General features: G+C 39.8%; 1 protein-coding gene across 1 annotated transcript in view; it reads left to right on the top strand.

Annotated features, from left to right (window-relative positions):
* Nucleotides 1–18,902, top strand: part of LOC145437414 (uncharacterized) — a 35,644-nt gene that overhangs the window by 3,208 nt on the left and 13,534 nt on the right. Inside the window, exons 2-14 of the mRNA XM_080314669.1 lie at nt 1,561–1,665; nt 1,743–1,886; nt 4,635–4,754; nt 4,830–4,970; nt 11,726–11,848; nt 13,100–13,234; nt 13,344–13,466; nt 13,562–13,684; nt 13,904–13,978; nt 14,043–14,119; nt 16,358–16,538; nt 16,635–16,705; nt 18,447–18,609. Of these exons, the coding sequence (XP_080170795.1) occupies nt 1,561–1,665; nt 1,743–1,886; nt 4,635–4,754; nt 4,830–4,970; nt 11,726–11,848; nt 13,100–13,234; nt 13,344–13,466; nt 13,562–13,684; nt 13,904–13,978; nt 14,043–14,119; nt 16,358–16,538; nt 16,635–16,705; nt 18,447–18,609 (1,581 nt within the window). The remainder of the gene's footprint in view (nt 1–1,560; nt 1,666–1,742; nt 1,887–4,634; nt 4,755–4,829; nt 4,971–11,725; nt 11,849–13,099; nt 13,235–13,343; nt 13,467–13,561; nt 13,685–13,903; nt 13,979–14,042; nt 14,120–16,357; nt 16,539–16,634; nt 16,706–18,446; nt 18,610–18,902) is intronic.

Below are 18,902 nucleotides of genomic sequence, written 5' to 3'. Positions count from 1 at the left end.
AAGAGAAAGCATATAAATTGATATCAATATACATGCAATTCCCGATCATATTGACCAATTCAATCATTAATTATTGAGACGCTTCGCGCGTCTAGATGAGAATAGCTGGCTCAGTAAATGGACAGTGGACACCCAATGTAGATGACTAGTATCAGCAAATAGCGGATAGCCGAAGGGGGGTCTGGGGGCGAAGTCCCCCGGAAGTTTGGTTTATCACCCAATGGGGGCCCAAGACCAACGTTTTTTTTTGGGGGGGGGGGGCTGACGAAGTGCTGTTACGTCCCTGGTAACGAATTAATTGTACCTACGGACCCGCCCAAATATGTTGAATTATTAATTACGTGCCCTTTATTTTCCCATACAACATCTTAGTCAGCGCAACTGGTAAATCTGATTTCGTGGGCTGAGAGGATAAAAAGTTTATAGCGGCTTATATATGTAACTACCACCTATTCATTCATGCATTATAGAAAATTTTGGCACCTAGGGCGACCAGGCCACACAAACTTTGCTGACCATCAAAATCACGCTACGGGGCTCTTGGGAGCGAAGCCCGCAGAAGTTTGGTTTATCACGCTATGGGTGCGCAAGGCAATCGTTTTTAGGGGGTTGATGAAGTGCTGTTACTGCCCTCCCTTTTACTCTTGTCTTTATTACATTCCTTGCAATATGAGGTTGGGGGGCGCCGGAGCATGATAATTTTTGAAAGGGGGCGCTGGAGGAAAAAAGGTTAAGAGCCACTGGTCTAAATGAAGCCATTTGAAAAAACTAAGGTCATATTCGGAACCAGTGCACTTCAGAACCCCCAAAACGACTCTTACTTTGTCTGCCTAAAAAATCTGTTGACCAGTGTAGTTTGCTTAGTATACGGCAATAGCGGAACTATAGTCAAGCTGCAACATATCCTATTCGGATTTTATGCAGTCAGCAGTCTCAATTTCTTATAGTATAGTTCTCAAGTATAGTAATGACTTTGACAAGGCCGAGTGTGCTCTTTTAATTTGTTATATCCTGGGATACTAGCGACTAGTCTCAATAAATCATACTACAACGGAGCATTGACTTGACTGCAATGACAGAAATGGCCAATATCGAAAACAATAGGTTCAATATGAAAATGCGAAGTAGCCTACTCCCGAGGTGATTATTCTTGTTGGTTCGCGTCGCATCATATGATACTGATTCCGTATCCAGAATATCTGATTTCTGATGCGAACCGGAGGTCATCAACAATTATTCGAATAAATTTGAGTCAGTGGTTTTTATTTACCCTCCCTACCTTCTAACATCTTGATATATACTGAGATATTCCGTCACACGCCTTGCGTAATCGTTGGTGATAAGGTCCAACCATGACCATTTTGATTATCACGATCAATGAATTCCACGGCTAATCTTATACACGGTATAGTGCGGTCTATACATCATTTGCATGTAAGCCTTCATTTATAGTGTTGAAGGATATAGCTAATGTTCTATTGGTCATACATTTTTATCTCACGAATATCGATGCTGTTATACAATAGAAGAGATCCAAGACTAAAGTAATTTTAATTCCAGTTAACAATGAGACCGTTGAGTACGTCATACCTCCATCCGTGATACCTATCTTGGGATCGCTGTTGCTAAAGATTTTGGAGGTCACTCCTGGGAACCACAGCCTTAGTAAGTATAGACGCACACTTGTTGGGCTCGTCTTCGTCATTAACATGCGTTACCTCAATCTGATAAAATTCTGATAGATATTCTGCAATGTAAGATCATGTCGGATGCGGTTGATTTCCCTTGCTCCGAAAACGCTACTTGTTTCGAACTTGCGGAAGATAGCGGGGAATATCGATGCGTTTGCAATGAGACTGGATTCATCTATCAAAACGGGTCATGCGGTAGGTATCTTTAGCATGAAACTACGATGAGTGTGTGCGTAAGCTTGGCCAAAATGAAAAGTTTTGAGAAGGTGAAGTGCCACGTGGCATACGCAGAGATGGTCAATGTAGTCGGCGTTGGTACAGAAGTGAATAATTGCATTTCTACTCAATTACAAGTAGCAGTGGCGATTTTCAAGACATGTTAGAATTGAGTGGAAAAGTAAAAGATGAAGGTATGTAAAGTTTTGAAGTGAATAGATTCAAGACGTACATTTGGTCTATGTGTCATATACTTCAAATTTAGCAGATATTCAGAGGCGACTTCTTTCGAAATGAAAGGGTCCATTTTCGTGACCGATACAGAACGACTATAGTGACATTACAAGTTGGTTCAGTTTTCGAATGTATATTGTGATACAGGGGCTAGTTTCAATCTTACAAGTATGGGGTTGCATTCAAAACAAATAGTGTTTTAAAATACTTTGCTTACAGCATACCCTGTAATGAATGTTTAAAAAATGCCCTTGCAAAAAGTTGTATAATCATCGTGTAAATACTTTCGAGAAAGCATCTAGTATGAGCCTACGGACGATTTACATCCGATAGACTAAACGTATACAATTTGGAAATGGTTAGAACCCTCGAAATCGTCGTCGGTTCAACAGTTATAGCAAATAGATATAGCTCAGGGGTGGGAAAGATTTCTATAGCTCGCGGGTCGCCTTCAACATTATAATCCATTCGCAATCTGCAGTATATAAATTAGGATCATCAACCAAAACGCAATAATGGTATTTGATTATAGTGAGGATATGGAAATAATATATATGTTTATTGAAAACAAACAATATGACAATAACAATATGATGATATCGTACAAGCGTCAGAAACATTGGCGAGATTTCATAAACTGATGGTCAACCTTAATAACTAATTTTCAAAACAAGGCACGAAAGTCGGTTGTCCCGATTCTTAGAACAGGATGGAGATTGTGATCTGTGAGCAGTGGCCTGTTTTTAGATTTGCTGACTCTACTTTTGGCTCAACTCCATGCCACGCAATGCTGACAGCGTCACAACCATGTTAGCTTCAAATAGCCTACGCTCCGACTAAAATGTATAGATTTTATAAATATACATCAGGGTTACCATATTTTGAGATTCGGAAAAGAGGACACTTTTCACAGGATTCAAAAGTTACTGAAGTGGGGGAGAAAACGGGTGATTTTTATATTTATGCAGTTAATTCATTGGGTTGACTAAAAAAGTAATTTTTCGGTTTCGACTCCCGAAATGCCCGTTTGTCGTCAACTAGGTAGACACTTCGTGGTCTTTTGAGGTATTTCGAGATTTGAAAAAAGGAGGAGTAATTGACAAAAAGAAGTATATTTGGGCGAAGGGAGGACATTTCTTGGAAAAGAGAGGACGAATCCTAAGGAGGGTGTATGGTAAACCTATGTAGATACTTCGGCACATATAGAGAACGAATCTACCTAACACGCGCGAATCGGTTTTTCAAAGTACAGCACTGGAGTGCCCAATGTAAAATTACACTCGTGATCAGAAAGTCAAAACGGCAATGACTTTCTGATCACGAGTGTAATTTTACATTGGGCACTCCAGTGATGTTTAAGCAGTTGAAACCTTTTAAATTGCGCGGGCCTTGAAGTCGGGCTATCGTGCTAGCAATGAATTATGCTATAGTAAGACTATAACATATAATTAGCGTGGGGACATATAATGAGAAAAAGTTAAATGGAGTCCCTACAGTAATTAGATTTTTAGTACCCATTATATCAACACGTTTCTTGAGCCTTTCGCGGGCCGCACAAAACGGTGTTGCGGGCCGTAGTTTTCCCACCCCTGATATAGATCATCGGTGCGGAATGGATGTTCTGATGATGATGATGACCATCGACCGTAAAAATGCTACATGACGATGTATAATCCTGGTTAAAAGTATTTTTATCCGTTTAGGATAGGGGTTGGAAACCTTTTTCGTCAAAGGAGCCATATTTACCCTATATTTCCAATTGTCAATGTCAACCCATTGTGACGTCATAATCAGGGATTTGTGACGTCATGGTTAAAAACTTAAAATTATGGTAAAACACGTTTTAAACAAGGGCCATGTTTTAAACATGTTTGTTTTAACTTGATTTTTGTTTTAAATGCAACCCTAAATACAATTTATTTATGCAAACATTTGCTAAATCGACTTTCTCTTTTATGAAACATTTACCTTTGCCTTGACAATTGTACTCCTAAAAGAGATGCAAATCTATTCAAATACACACTAATTTCTACATGAAAAAATCTAGACTTTTATAGTACTTCATTACTTATCATCTTTGGTATGATCCAATGATTTCACTGGGTAACCAATATGAGTATACTCTAGTGCAGGGGTTCTCAACCGAGGGTCCGCGAAGCATTTTCAGGGGGTCCGCGAGACCTCTAAATTTGCAAAATGGTGATTTTTTTTTTAATTTGGGAAATCACGAGGCAGTTTGTTTTCATTACTGTTAAAACATCATGACTCACACAACCAGAATGACCGTCGAATAACGTACAGTGCAAACTTAATTAACTGCCAAAAGCCTATACTGATATAAACATATTGCTGTTCAGAAATGTTTTGTGGAGTTTGTGGAAAAAATAAGAAATTGTAGCAACCATATACTTTTCAATAACGCCCGTATCCATCGGGAATTCTCATACGTGGTAGATTCAACAATATAAACAATTACCATATTCCTTTCCACAGTGGAAAATCCGTGCTTTAAGGACGGCGTAAACCCATGCAACACCAGTCAGCAATGCAACACCACTTCTCGGGAGTGTGAGTGCGCCGAAGGATTTGTGTTCAACGACGGGACTTGCGAACGTTCGTAATAGGCCTGGTCTTAAGACTTCGAATCTTTTGTTGTGATTCTAATAATCAACCTTTCATTTGTTGCAGTATTCACGCCATGCTTTCAACACAGCTGTCCACTACATTCAAAATGTGACGTAGTCAACAGTACAACGTACAACTGCACTTGTAACGGCGACGGTCGCTATGAAAAAGTAGGCGGCGGAGACGATGAAACGTTGGAATGCGGTATGGTATATACATTTTGCAATCGCTTACGTAGATTTTAACGTCTAATTGAAGTGCTAGAGTTTCATTTAGTCAGTATCGCATTTTAAAACTGCTGCACGGTTTACATCAGAGGTCTCAAACTCAAATGTGCTCGTGGGCCAATTTCCTAGTTTTTGATGACGCTGCGGGCCGCAGCATCAATAATAGGGATGTTCAATGTATATTTTCCACGTAAGCCTTATTTGACGGGACCTAGCAGACATGCATTCCACAAACATCGTGGAAATGTATTTGTCTATTGTATTATCCACGCTTGATCCGAAAAAAATCACATTTTCAAATATTTTAATTAAATCCTTTTGTGCAGGACATATTGTTTTTCAAATAATTAATTATAGACATTATGATATTAGAGCATTTGAGCGGTGTAGCATAATCCTGGTTTTGATGTAGTCGTGATAAGTATAGGCTATTGTTACTGTCATTGCCAAAGTCAAATTGAATCAGCGTTAGATCTTGCATTCGACTATTATTGGACCATATCAGTAACAACCTAAATATAATCAATATTGAGCCATAGTAATGGCATTGCTTCTTAACCTTTTTAGCGATCATACCCCTTGTGCTTCCAATAAGATTTCTAGTAGCCCCTGTTGATTTCCAACACAATTTCTAGTGGTACCTAATACCTATATTAAAACCAGAAAGCCCATTCGCTTGAAATCGCACATAGCACGAAGACTATTTTCCAGTTGAACAAATTGGCCAAGAAAATATCCCACAGCATATAGGCCTAATTCCACAATGCATCTCATACACCCTGATGTGGTGTTTCGTACCCGGGCTTTGAAGCCGGAGCCGGAGCCCGGAGCCGGAGCCTGAAGCCGGAGCCCGGAGCCGGAGCCCGGAGCCGGAGCCCGGAGCCGGAGCCCGGAGCCGGAGCCCGGAGCCGGAGCCCGGAGCCGGAGCCCGGAGCCGGAGCCCGGAGCCAGAGGCCCGGAGCCGTGCATTGATACCGGAGCCCGAGCCGGGGCTGGAGCCAGTTATTTGAGGGGTAGCTCCGGCTCCGACGTATTTCATAAGATGCTATTTTATACGCAACAACCATATCTGCTGAGTTCACATAATTCAACAGCGGGCCTTCGCGAAATTAAGAATCTTTTCCTCTTTGTCGCTACCTTTTCTGACTAACCATGTTCCTGGGGATTAAACAGCAGAGCAGTCGTATGTTCAATGTTCAATTTTCATACATGAGTGCCGAACCTCGGTATGCGAAATATGCCTGTGAATATTGTGGGTATTCGGCATGCCCGCAATTTCATCATCAGCACAACCTTGTTGGCCAATTGTACGATTCGAAAATTATGATCACTATGTATTACGCGAATTGGGAGAGAGGACGTCATTTCGTTGCACATGTCGATATGACGAGAACGTGCCGAGAAATTCCATCTCATCGTTGCTATGAATCGGATGAGCAAATAATCGCTCTTTCCTAATAGCTCTTTAATCGGCCTGCGAAATTGGACAGTGTTATTGAGTATGCAATTATGCATGCTAATTGGAATTCATTACTGCGCATCATCGTCATTCACTCCAGTAAGGATTTTCGAGAGTAAATAGGGGATGGCAGAAGAGTAGCCCAAAACCCTATGGTATTTTATGTTGGAGACAAATTACTGATTTGATACGCGATTTCCAATTTGTAATCATCTATTTCGTAAACTTGTAAATGTGTAATGTGCATACTGCATAGTTTAATTCGTTATGGGCATGGCGCAATGTGCATGGTACAGTGTTTAATTTGATTATTCGATTCGTTTCAACGGGAAAATATTGTAGTCCCATAAACTTGATCAACACCGGATGGACTGGTAACGAGTGCACCAATATCGAACGTCAAACCATTGGCCATTTGGTACAAATCGAATTTCTATTGATCATGTCGTTATATCCGCCCGTATTGCTCTTACTACAGTTACAGTTGAATAATAATCGCACATTTAAAGATTAAATTGAGCGTAAAAACGCCGCATCAGAATTTTAATGCTGTACACAGCAATGGCACGGAGTAAAGTGCATTCTAGTGCAACTATGATTCTATCGACAATTGACAAGTATTTATTATGTCGTCACAACCAGGCACGGCACCTATGTCTTCGTTGCTGCATCCGATGTTACTGACTGCTGACAGACTCTAGATTACTATAGATAACTAACATACGGGTATATTAGTAATCTATATAGATCAGAGGTGGCCAACCTTTTCGGCTAAAGGGCCACATGAAATTGACGAACGAGTGCGTAGCCCACTAGCCGCGCCAGGCGCGTAAAATTTTCAAAGGTAATATTAATATTACTTGGGTATATAGCGGGCCGACTGGGCTCAGTTTGCAAGGACAGGACTATTCGGCATCTGGACATATCGATATCGAAGATTTCCTCTAATATACGGCAATCATTTTGTGCTTACATTTCATCGCCGACGATCTTTATGCGAGCGCAAACGCGAATAAAATTTCTCTCGTAATTGATAATATAGTTAGAGTCAATCGGCTAAATCACCCGTTCTTTCATTTTCAGGTGGGGGTAGAGAAAGACAATTAAACACGCGACGCGTGAAGAAAAATTCACTACTTTTTTAGTTCATTGTAATGTACGACGATATGTTAAAAATGGGACTGCTGGACCCTGGATCTGCCAGTGCGTCGGAACAGATATTTCAGTCATCAACATCCCAAGTGTCGCGGCCATACTAATTATATTTTTGGTTGGCCTTGCAAGTTCACAATCCGAGCAATTCAATTTCGAAAATATAATGGGAAATTAGCTCGCGGGCTACTCAAAACCTTCTCGCGGGCCACATATGGCCCGCAGGCCGCGGGTTGCCCACCCCTGATATAGACAGACACTTGCGATAGTTTTCAGAGCCGGAGCCGGAGCAGTGGTAATAATGCGGCTCCGGAGCTGGAGTCGGAGCTAATGTATGATAGAAGAAAGCTCCGGAGCCGGAGCTGGAGCAATGCAAATTTATGGCTGCTCCACAGCCCTGCTACGGACCCTGGTTAAGAACCCCTGGAATAGAAATGGCGAAGAATTCATTGGTGTTACAGCTATAGAGCGTACAACTACTTTACTCGCCACCGACAATATCATGGATTAAGAGAACTCACAATACCTAGCATGTAACCAACTATACGACACAGGGGTCACAGAACACCAATGGTTGCCATACTGACCTGGTTAGATAGCCCTGCGCAACGCAAGCTACAACCTATTGATATATTACTATTCCCCATGACAGTTTCATAGATTGTTGCGTCCGTAGGATTACCAAGTCACCGTTCCGAGTCGCAAGACCGCTGATTTTAACGTTTGACCCGACTAGACTCGAGTCATTTTTATCTAATCACCCATTCACTAAGAAATCGAGTAATTTTGCGAGAATGTCGCACCAATCCAAACGATAATTTTCAGTCACGAATCATCAACGGGTCATGTTTTATCATCATGAACTAGAAATGTGACGTTATAGCTGATATTCTACCGCGTGGTAGCTTTTAAAAGTGATTTGATAGTGAAGTTTGTTGAGATTTCAGTGATTTTTATAGTAGTTTCAGCGTGAACTATTAGTTATTATATTTAAAGAAGATATAGGGCTCTTACTTATATTGTTGAATACTTGAAATTCCAAAATGCCGTCGCGGGCCGCAGAAAATGCTTGTTTGAGACCTCTGGTTTACATGATAATTAGGTCGATGTTTTCTACCTAAAAAACGGAAGATTTTTACCTAAAAAATATAATTTTGACCTCACGTATGCAAAGTGGGTTTTTCGCACATAATGTAAAAATTGTACTACTTATCTTCATTTCTGGTTAGAACTATCTGTCCTCACGAAGTGGTTTGGCCTGAAAAAAAACGGGTTTGGCGTAAAAACTGAGAAATTTTTACATGAAAAAACTTTATTTTTACGAAATCAGGCCCTATGAAGAATTCCTGTGGTTACATCACGTATTATGGTAGAAATAATTAAAATTTGTTGTAGTACAACGAAACATACTTTCCTACATTCTCGGGTAGCAAGTGTCTGTCCTTACTAAGTAACTTGCCAAGACTTGAGAAAGAACGTTTATCAGCAGCAGTTGTTGGCTGACAACACTGAAGTTGTGCGTGCACTGCTGGTGACACATCATGTTGCTTCATTCTGACAATGTTGTCTACATCACAATTCTTCACCATGCGCTTATTGATATAAGAACCAAGCAATGCCCAAGCAGTCTTGCTCCAGTTAGGATATTGCGGTACGTCGACTATAACACCATGTCAACCTATTTGTTTCATTCAGAGGTGGTCAAAGTAGGCAAGAAAGCTACTCAAGTAGAAGTAGAAGTAGCGACGAAAAAATCTACTCAAGTACGAGTAGAAGTACTTCTTCCATAAGCAACCTAAAACTACTTGAAGTAGTAGAATTGACTGACTCTAAAAGTACTCAAGTAAGTAAGTAGGCCTAGTTGTGAAATCAATCCTAATTCGTTCACATGGATTGTAAAAAGGTGCAAGTTGAGCTATGCGATACGTGACGAGCTTGATTCATATTGATGCATACCAGCAGGTATCCAATTTTCGATAGCATAAGCAATAAGCATTCGTCCACATCATGTGATGAAAATGATAGTATTGATATGGAAATGCGATGCTAATCCTCTGTTTTCTCGAACGGCACGTTTTAGAAAATAGCATAGTATGGCACCATCCCCCATATTATAAGGCCCGTAGTTTAGTCGAAGAGAAAAATAGAGAAGTTGTATAGGATACGGTGTTAACACTTTGCGCGATTAGTTAACGTTAATAAAAAATATGGTGGACCGTAGAAATGCCATATTGTGTAGCTTTATTTCCAGAAACTAAAGGCATTACTACACTTGCTTTTATACTTCAACATGTATGTTATCCAGACAAAAGAACTGATATTAATTATAACTCAGAGTATATGATACTGGGAATTGAAAGTGAAATATAAATACTACTTCTAAAAGCTGAACATGTATTTCATGTTTTTAGTCCAGAAAGTTTCAAAGGTGGTATGCTAACACTAAAAAAAAGTCAGAGTCCACTTTTCCTGATTAGGACACGCCATGGACATGTTAGATTACGATATGACAAGTAAATGCTAGATTGCGAAACATCAGTTTCAAACGTTCTGATGAGCCATATATACTGTGATGAATTATTTCATATGGGTGAAGGGCGACAATGTGGCGTTAACGGAACCACGCAAACCCTCTACCTAAATTATATTCACCGATATTTTTGTGAAACCATACTGGTCACTCCGCATCCACTGCGCGCGAAGCGCGACGAAAATTCTGGGCTTTACTAAACTTTTATGAAAATTAAATGTTGATGCTCCGTAAAAACAGCTCCGAAATTCCTCGGACTATCTTCCCGATTGGAAGGTTGAACTACTTCTACTTGACAAATTGAAAATAGCGAAAAGTAAGTAAGTAGGTCACAAAATATTGCGAAGTAGAAGTAGAAGCAACGAAAATCAGATCCACTTGAGTAAGTACCAGAAGTAGAGGAAAGCTACTTGAGTACTTCGAAAAAGTACAAGTACTTCGTTACTGACCACCTCTGGTTTCATTTGACCGTTTATGATTCACAATCAGCAGACAACGAGCCGTCTACAATGGCAGGCATATAAAAAAGACTACAAGCTGTAAAATATCAAATGATAAGTCCACCGACAGTGCAAAATCTACGATACAAACGAAATGCAAGGGCCAGAAGAATTTTGACTTTGTAAACACGTTTGACAATTTTTTGACCTAACGCTACAATTTTGATAAAAGTTTGAGTTATTTTGACATGTCAACAAAAAAAAACGCCCTAGTGATAATGCAGTTCACATTAACAAGGCCTGTGAAGCAACGTGACTTCATATACTTTCCAAAACTTGACACATCCTTTCATGCTACGTTGCATTAAATACTCATAATAATGTCTTCGTTACGTATGTAAATCATATTTTACTGGTTTTGCTCTTATAACATTCTGTTAATGCACATGTCATTTTGTGCACCAGTGATTTGTAGTTATGTATTAGATTTGCAGTTAGAGAGAGATGTGTTGTGATAGATTTTTGTTTTTATGACACGATTCAATCACTGATAGGCTTTGTTACGTTGTCCAGTATGGATATAATTGGACATAAAGAATCATTAACGAGCATTCGTGCTGCAAAAGGCCTCAGTTGCCAATAAGCACCTAACCCCGGCTCACATATGTAACTGTCCGTATCCCTAGAGGTGTGACCACATATGACCGAGTTAACACATCATTGAACAATTCCTTCATTACGTACTTTGGTTGTATGCAATGCATAGTATAGCATCCGTCGGTCATTTACTGGACTAACTAACTAAATACAGTCCATCCTCTATATTACCGGACCACGACTGACCTATCGATCTCGCTTCCCATGACATGCCGCCGTATTTCTTGTCGCTTCCTTTTCTATACTATCTTCTTTACTTTCATTCAGTGTGCATGCCTCCTCTTTACATCGCCTAGGCCAAGGTGGGTGTCCGATTCCATAGACAACTCCTAGTCGCTTCGACATCTTCCTTTCTCTTCATTGTATCGCATTTTTATTGGTGTATTGAACTGATAAAATTGCTAATAAACCAATGATGATGATGATGAATCTCAGCCACATATTTATATCCAGGACAGTACGTATATCGTAATCTGAAAAAAATATTTCTGCAGATGTGAATGAGTGTGATCAAGATGTAGATAACTGTCACAAACACGCAGTCTGCAACAATACACACGGATCGTACACCTGCACATGTAAGGAAGGATACAGTGGGGACGGCACTACCTGCGAAGGTAAGCTTTACATTTCCGTTATAATTTTCAAATGCATGTTATGTCAAACTTTGGCCATTAGCAGTTACAATTTGGCATATGACTCAGTGATAATCTACATGGAATACGCATTCCATCCAGGAAAACCGACATATCTTGTCAGTCAGGAAAGAAGTAATTAATTTGTTTAAATGGAGATGAATATGACGGCGATCTACATATATTATGTACTGTTTGAAGTGAAAAGTGAAACCATTTTGCTGCCTGGAACCGGGGTTTTAAATCGTTGTAAACCTGGGATTTTATGAATTATTTTGTCCCATATAGACGTACTATGTGGTATGCTCATTTCCAATAATTGCTACTGCTCATGATATCATATACTAAAAATGTTTTCCTGTCGGTAAGTTGTTGAGTATTGTGATTTATGGCGCAACGGAATTGGCATGGATTTTTGTCAGTAGTCGGCAAAGTATATACCGCGGCCTAAAAGTAATCCTCTTCGTTGTGTTACATGAGCTCCAATTAGATATCAAAACACACTTTGATTTGTGTGTCTTGGAGTTGACTTCAAAATACGCCAACATAGCTCGTACCAAAAGAAGGAGTTTGTGTACCATCTAAAATAGTACATTGAGCTTAATCGATCTCTTCGCCCCGATTATTCGAAACTCCATGCCGGTGATGTCATATTTTGTAATACGATTGTTGATATGTAATGTTCTTTCTAGCAATTCTATTTATATTCATTTCATTATGAATTAACTTTTCAATTGTATATCGAAAACTGTATATAAAATCAGTTCATTGTCATAAATGAACCTGGTTTCCCTGAAATACCCACGAAATAAATTAAGTAATATTAAATACATTTCGCTATATAAATTTTACTCAAAATAAGCTTATAATACTTTACTCACCAAATATAGCCAGTAACATTTTTTATTAACTGAATCAGTTACTACCAGTCTGAATTTACGTATATTCCAAATTTACTGTAAATGGAAGCATTGAATTCCCCCTTGCGACGGAGATCATTGTGGCTGACAAGTTATCCTATTTCAACGCCTACATTACGTGGACTGTGCTTTCAAGATGGTCCAAGAGCATCGACACAATAGCGCACGGCCACCTTATTATGGAACAGTTCAGCATTTATGCATAACTTTAGCAGTCGTTTTCATTGTGACGCATCCGCAGACGTCGGCTAATCGTCCGAGACAGCGGAGATCTCTTGATTGTGACTGACTGCGCAAAATTCATTCCCAACAGATGTGAATGAGTGTGATCTAAATGTCTGCTCGGAAAACGCAAACTGCACAAATGAAGAGGGATCGTACACTTGCACTTGCGAGGACGGGTACTCAGGAGACGACGGGGGATCAGGAGACGGCTCAGACTGCGAAGGTAACCTATGTCAACGTCTTAATCAAATAAAATGTGTAGGCCTATTTATGTCCAAAACAGTGAATATACACATGATTGCGCTGTCACGTGGAAACATTTATTCCAACAGATGTGAATGAATGCGATTCTGATGCACATAGCTGTTCTGTAAACGCTACCTGCACTAACACAAACGGGTCGTACAATTGCACCTGTAACTCGGGATATTCAGGAGATGGCTCAAACTGCCAGGGTAACATATTTCAACGTCTTAATGAAATAGAATACTAATTTGTGTAACATAGTAGATATTCGTCGTAATCGCGTCGAAAAAAATTATTCCAACAGATGTGGATGAATGCGCGGTTGCTTCAGATACATGTCCGGGAAATACCCTGTGCTCTAATACAGACGGGTCGTACAATTGCACCTGCGAACCGGGATACACGGGAGACGGCTCAGACTGTCAGGGTAAACCATTACAACGTCTTAATAAAACGGAAGACGCATTCATATCGCAGACAGCGGGTATACATGATTTTACCGAAATGAGAAACATTCATCCCAACATATGTGGATGATTTCGTCAGATGTTAGAATTTCTTCTGCCGCACTATTTTACTCTGGAAATATCTTCGTGTTCATCATTATGTAGTGGCCGCCGGTGTAAATCCGTACATCTATGTTCAGATATCGATGAATGCCTGATTGAAGACAAATGCGTAGCGTTTTGTGATAACACTGACGGCGACTACACTTGTTACCGTGAGTGTGAATGGCGCCAAGTCGCCGACAATCCGTTAAACCGTATCGTGTGGTGTCATTATAGTGATAAAGGAAGTTGTGATCACGGTGACTGTAAGGAGGAGGAAGAAAAGGGACTTGTCTTCTGACTTTGAAACCACGGTGAGAATAGCCTCGGGTAGCTGTGGCAATTTCATTGCATTTATCGATGAACATTTATTCGTATGCTATACTCTCGCTTTGGCTAAATTCCATAACCAGTAAGCAAAGTATCAGAAATTTTGTTGCGCACGAGCTCAGATATCCGAAAAATCCCGAGATTGCAATTAAAAGCAGCATCCCACTAAGGCATTATTTCTTAATGATATTCGCCTGTGGAACCCTGGAACATTTTATAAGTGCCTACGAACCTATTCCTAGAAACATCGAGGTATTTATCACAGTTATGCTGCAAAATAATATATAATTGGAGTATCATTGTATTTTATAATAATATGGCCACATAAATTACTAATGTCAGCCGCCAGAACTTTTCTATGAAAAGGGTCAGGCACTCCGTACTATTACATCGTACCAAATTCCGTAAGACATTCCGTAATTCCGTAAGACGGGTCATATTGCCAAAAGTACTGGTTTGCGAAACTTACTGAAAAGTCCGCAGCAATTAGCATAGGTCGCGCAAAAAGTCTTCGGGACAAGTCATTCTTCTGAAAAGCATTCTTCCGACCAAAATAAAGTAAGCAGGATTTACACTTGGGTGATTGAACGAAGAGTCAAAACCCTTCGGCGATGCTGCATTTATGATTTAGTTGTATTGTACATATATTACAGCTCAGGTTCCGGTTCATAATGTAGCCTACCTTTTATCAACTCTAGGCTTGATGAGACAACAAATAATAATCTGGTGAAAATCGGTTATGTGGGAATAATTTCTATGGAAGTAACCTATATGATCTCTCAGCAATCATTAATCGTTATTCAGTCGAATTTCATCGTCCATGCTTTCTGGGAGATATCGGCGGAATTGTGAATAATCAACGCTCATCCCTGCTATACGTAAGATGGGCTCTTGGGAAGCTGTCCTATTAAAGCATACTTGCAGAGCTATATTATCAACTTCAGTAGATGATACTATACGTCGTTCTACAACTATATGTGCTTGCAGACGCAGGATAATAGATTATAGCTCCCCAGGGCCTAAAATACCAACCTGACGCGACGAGACCAACCTATAGACTACGCACGTCTATTTATACACCCATATGACAATTGTATCCATCGAAGTATTATGCACGACCCAGATTAGGTCGTGACTCTCTCACAGTTTGTTCTGCTTTTGTCCGGAAAGCACGGCTTCGACCAACGACAAAACCTCATTTGCTATATAGTGGTGAAGTCCTCTAGTATTATTCCAAGTAGGGTTGCATTTGAAAGTCATGAAGTCACGAATATTCAATTGTAAAGTCATAATGAATGGACAGTGACAATTGGAAATATAGGGCAAATATAGCTCCTTTGACGAAATATCTCGTACTATAGCTGTTGAACCGACTATTTTAAGGGTTCAAACCATCCCATATAGTATACGCCGACTCTTTCGTGTGGTAGTTGTCTGTGGGCTCATACAACATGTTTTTTGGAAAATGTTGATACAATTAAGGCATAATTCTACAACTTAAAAAAAAACATTTTTTTCAAAGGCCTCTGAAAGAAAGTGTTTCGAACAACCACTTGCTTTAAATGCAACCCTAATTCCACGTGAAAGACGGTTTTTTAATTTAAAGAACCATTAATCATATCCGTGTTCCGATCAAGTAGAGTAACAATTCCTTGAGTAGCCAGGTGAAAACGTGAGGATTTAAGCATAAATAAGTATCGTATCACAGACCCCTTGTGGGAACTCAGGTTAAGAAACCCGTCACTAGCTCATTACTAAAAACGAAAATTGTGTATTTAACCTATTTCTACCACGGTGTTATAGGTTGCAAATCAGGTGAACATCATTTTCTGTCTCCAGATTTTCACATTCACACTTCATGTGGGCATATATATCTAGGTTCTGAATACCATCTCGATAAATAGCCGAAGTCAATTTTTCTCTGTTCTACAAATTTTGATTATATGAAATGGTCATACCAATTTAATCACACTGAATCCTAAATTTGACTGGGTCGGGTCGTGTCGGTTCTGCCGTTGCCTGCATCTGCGTTTCAACAGTCTCATACCGTACGTACACGATTCTCAATGCAACCATCTCATAGGCCCAGGTGGGTGTCTGATTTCAATGAGCACTCCAAGTCGTTTATATACCTGTTTAGCTTTTCATTACACGGCAATCTTGTGGTGGCTGCTGAATACTGTATGTCTAGCTCGAAATTATTGTTAGTGTTTCTGTTGTAGTTGGAAGAGTACTTTTACAACGTGTTATCGGTGGATGTCAACATTACGGTGGACTCAACTGTCGGTTCCACGTGCACGATTTCCATCGACGCTCCGCGGGCATATTTGACAGCGATTGAAAGGCTTTTGGCGGATTTGCCGGATCAAAAATTCGACTCGTTCGAAGTGGAGTCTGTGACATGTAAGATACGTCTTTGCTTGGGCGCGTTAATTAATTACTATTTCATCGTCGAATAATGACAACAATTATAATTATCCTTTATCTCTGTATATCCAGATCCAACAACGTTGTCGTATTCAGGAACGGTTGATCTGACAGCGGCTGACGCGGATGCAGAATGCGCTGCGGTAACGTGTTGATTCCTTTCATAAACCGTTTTTTAAATGGCTTCCTGGCTACAATGGGAATTAGCAATAGCTCTCTGACATTGGTAAACACAATAACGAAGAAAAAAATGGCAGAACATCTAGGAGTCGTTTCTAGGGTTTTCAAGGTTGCTGATTACGAATGCCACATTAGTTTTGCCAGATTGACTCTAGTTTAAAAGATACGTAGGCCTATACACCAAGAAAGCCTAAATTACTGTATTTACTCCCTAAATGTTTCACTTGGTAGGAAGTACCATTCTGTACCTTTAAACTGCGCATAAATAGATCATTGACTATGAAGAACCGTCATGTCGTCCTCGGCTATTCAATCAATGGTAACATGACCTGATGCGGGATCTTTGCTTGTCAAAGAAGCAGTTTGTTAAGCCTAAAAATTGTACACGGGCTGAGTAAGGATAATGTTTGATAGCAATGTTTGATAGTAATATAAATGACAAATTCATTCGTGAATCTGAAAAAATTTTCACGCTTCGCGCGGTCATATCCATTCCTAGAAACTATTCATAACAGTAGGCGCCTACCACTCGCGATTTCGGTGCGTATAGTAAGGCAATATTAATAAATAGATAAATCCGGAGCTCATCGAAAATGGATATGAACAGTTTAATATGGGTATTTGGCGTCCAGTTAGTTCATTACGACTAGGGCTGGGCAAAATCGAGTACCTGAGTGATTCGATTCTGAATCACGTATTACGCTTCGAGTAGAGTCGAGTATTCGAGTATCACTCGTTTTGACGTCACAACAGAATATACTATATCAGAGGTCAAATGTGTTTCTTTTCTGCACCACAAAGAATATGATGTGCGTTATCCTTCACATTAAAAGATATTTCGGTATTTTTTCGATCATGCCGGTTTCATTGCACTTCTGGACAATGTTATGGGATTATCGTGACTTCGTAACTGTGTTATTTCCAGTAACGTTCGTAGCTTTGTACTATGTCTCGTATGCTGCGACACGGCTAATTAAGGCTACAGGGCTTCCTCGGTGGAAAATAGTATCAAAACTATAATTCTCGTTAGTAAATTAACTTTCAGTGTCGAGGAACGTACAATTTAAGTACTCGAAAATATCGTCTTTTACTACTCGACTCGAATCATTAAAATTAATACTCGATTCAGATTCGAGTACTCGAATCATTGTGCCCAGCCCTAATTTACGACCATCCCCTGGAATGCGGCCGTGGGCTACATGAGTAATCGAAATGCGACCGTGAATAGCAAAAAGGAAAAATAGTAGATTTAATTTCTGAATATTACAATACTGAACTTTAGCTATTGTAATCCATACAGCGAAAATATAATATTTAGTCAAAATAGCCCCATTTGAAGAAACTAATGTCATATTCGGAATCAGTGCCCTTCAGAATCCCCAAAACCACTCTTACTTTTTCAGCCTAAAAATATAAGTTGGCCAGTGTAATCAATATTAGATTTTCCCTCGTCCGTACATTGTTTGTGAAGTGGGTGACGAATAGATAGCTATATTTATTTAGATGCGAAAACACAGATCGTTGTATTCAAGTCACAGTTACGTTCACAATCCCAGATCGACGCTCCAGTCGTAAATCTTGAAATGCTATGACGATATTGCAACTGGCAGCATTCGAGTATTATTTTTCCAAGTCCTGGCCGAACCAACCGCGTAATCAGGGTATATATGTAAATAATGATCAATGGAATTATCCAAAATTTAGATCGTTCCGCACATCAGCGCAAATCTACCTGCTGGGGTGGTCATAAATTGCATGGGAAACCTCGACAATTCTCTCGTAAATTTCACCGTGATAGTCACCGACGCTCCATCCGACCAAGACCTCGGAGTTATCCTTTCGAGCTACAGCACCACACTTACGCCGCGTGAGTAGGCCAGATCTATTTTGATGTTCAAACATTCCGCAACTTTGCTGCCTCTGAAGTTGTAGAGTGGGAGTGGACTGAAATAAAGGTCAATGTATGCAATCTACCATACGTAGCCTACTTTATTTGCGTTGGATTCGATAGGAATAATACCTATATGAAATAGAAATTTTCATTAGTATATGAAGGGTAATTAGCGGGTGCCTCGGTTTGGAGAGGAGTGGATTACTCAGTTTATAGACGAATAGATCGGATTTTTAAAAATCAATTACTTACACGATATATATAGTTAT

Source organism: Botryllus schlosseri, chromosome 4 (genome assembly GCF_051294905.1).
Source record: "Botryllus schlosseri isolate E-star chromosome 4, Bs_hap1, whole genome shotgun sequence".
NCBI classification, from domain to species: domain Eukaryota; kingdom Metazoa; phylum Chordata; class Ascidiacea; order Stolidobranchia; family Styelidae; genus Botryllus; species Botryllus schlosseri.
The sequence above is the reverse complement of the archived record's forward strand: the minus strand, read 5'-3'. Positions and strand labels throughout refer to the sequence as shown.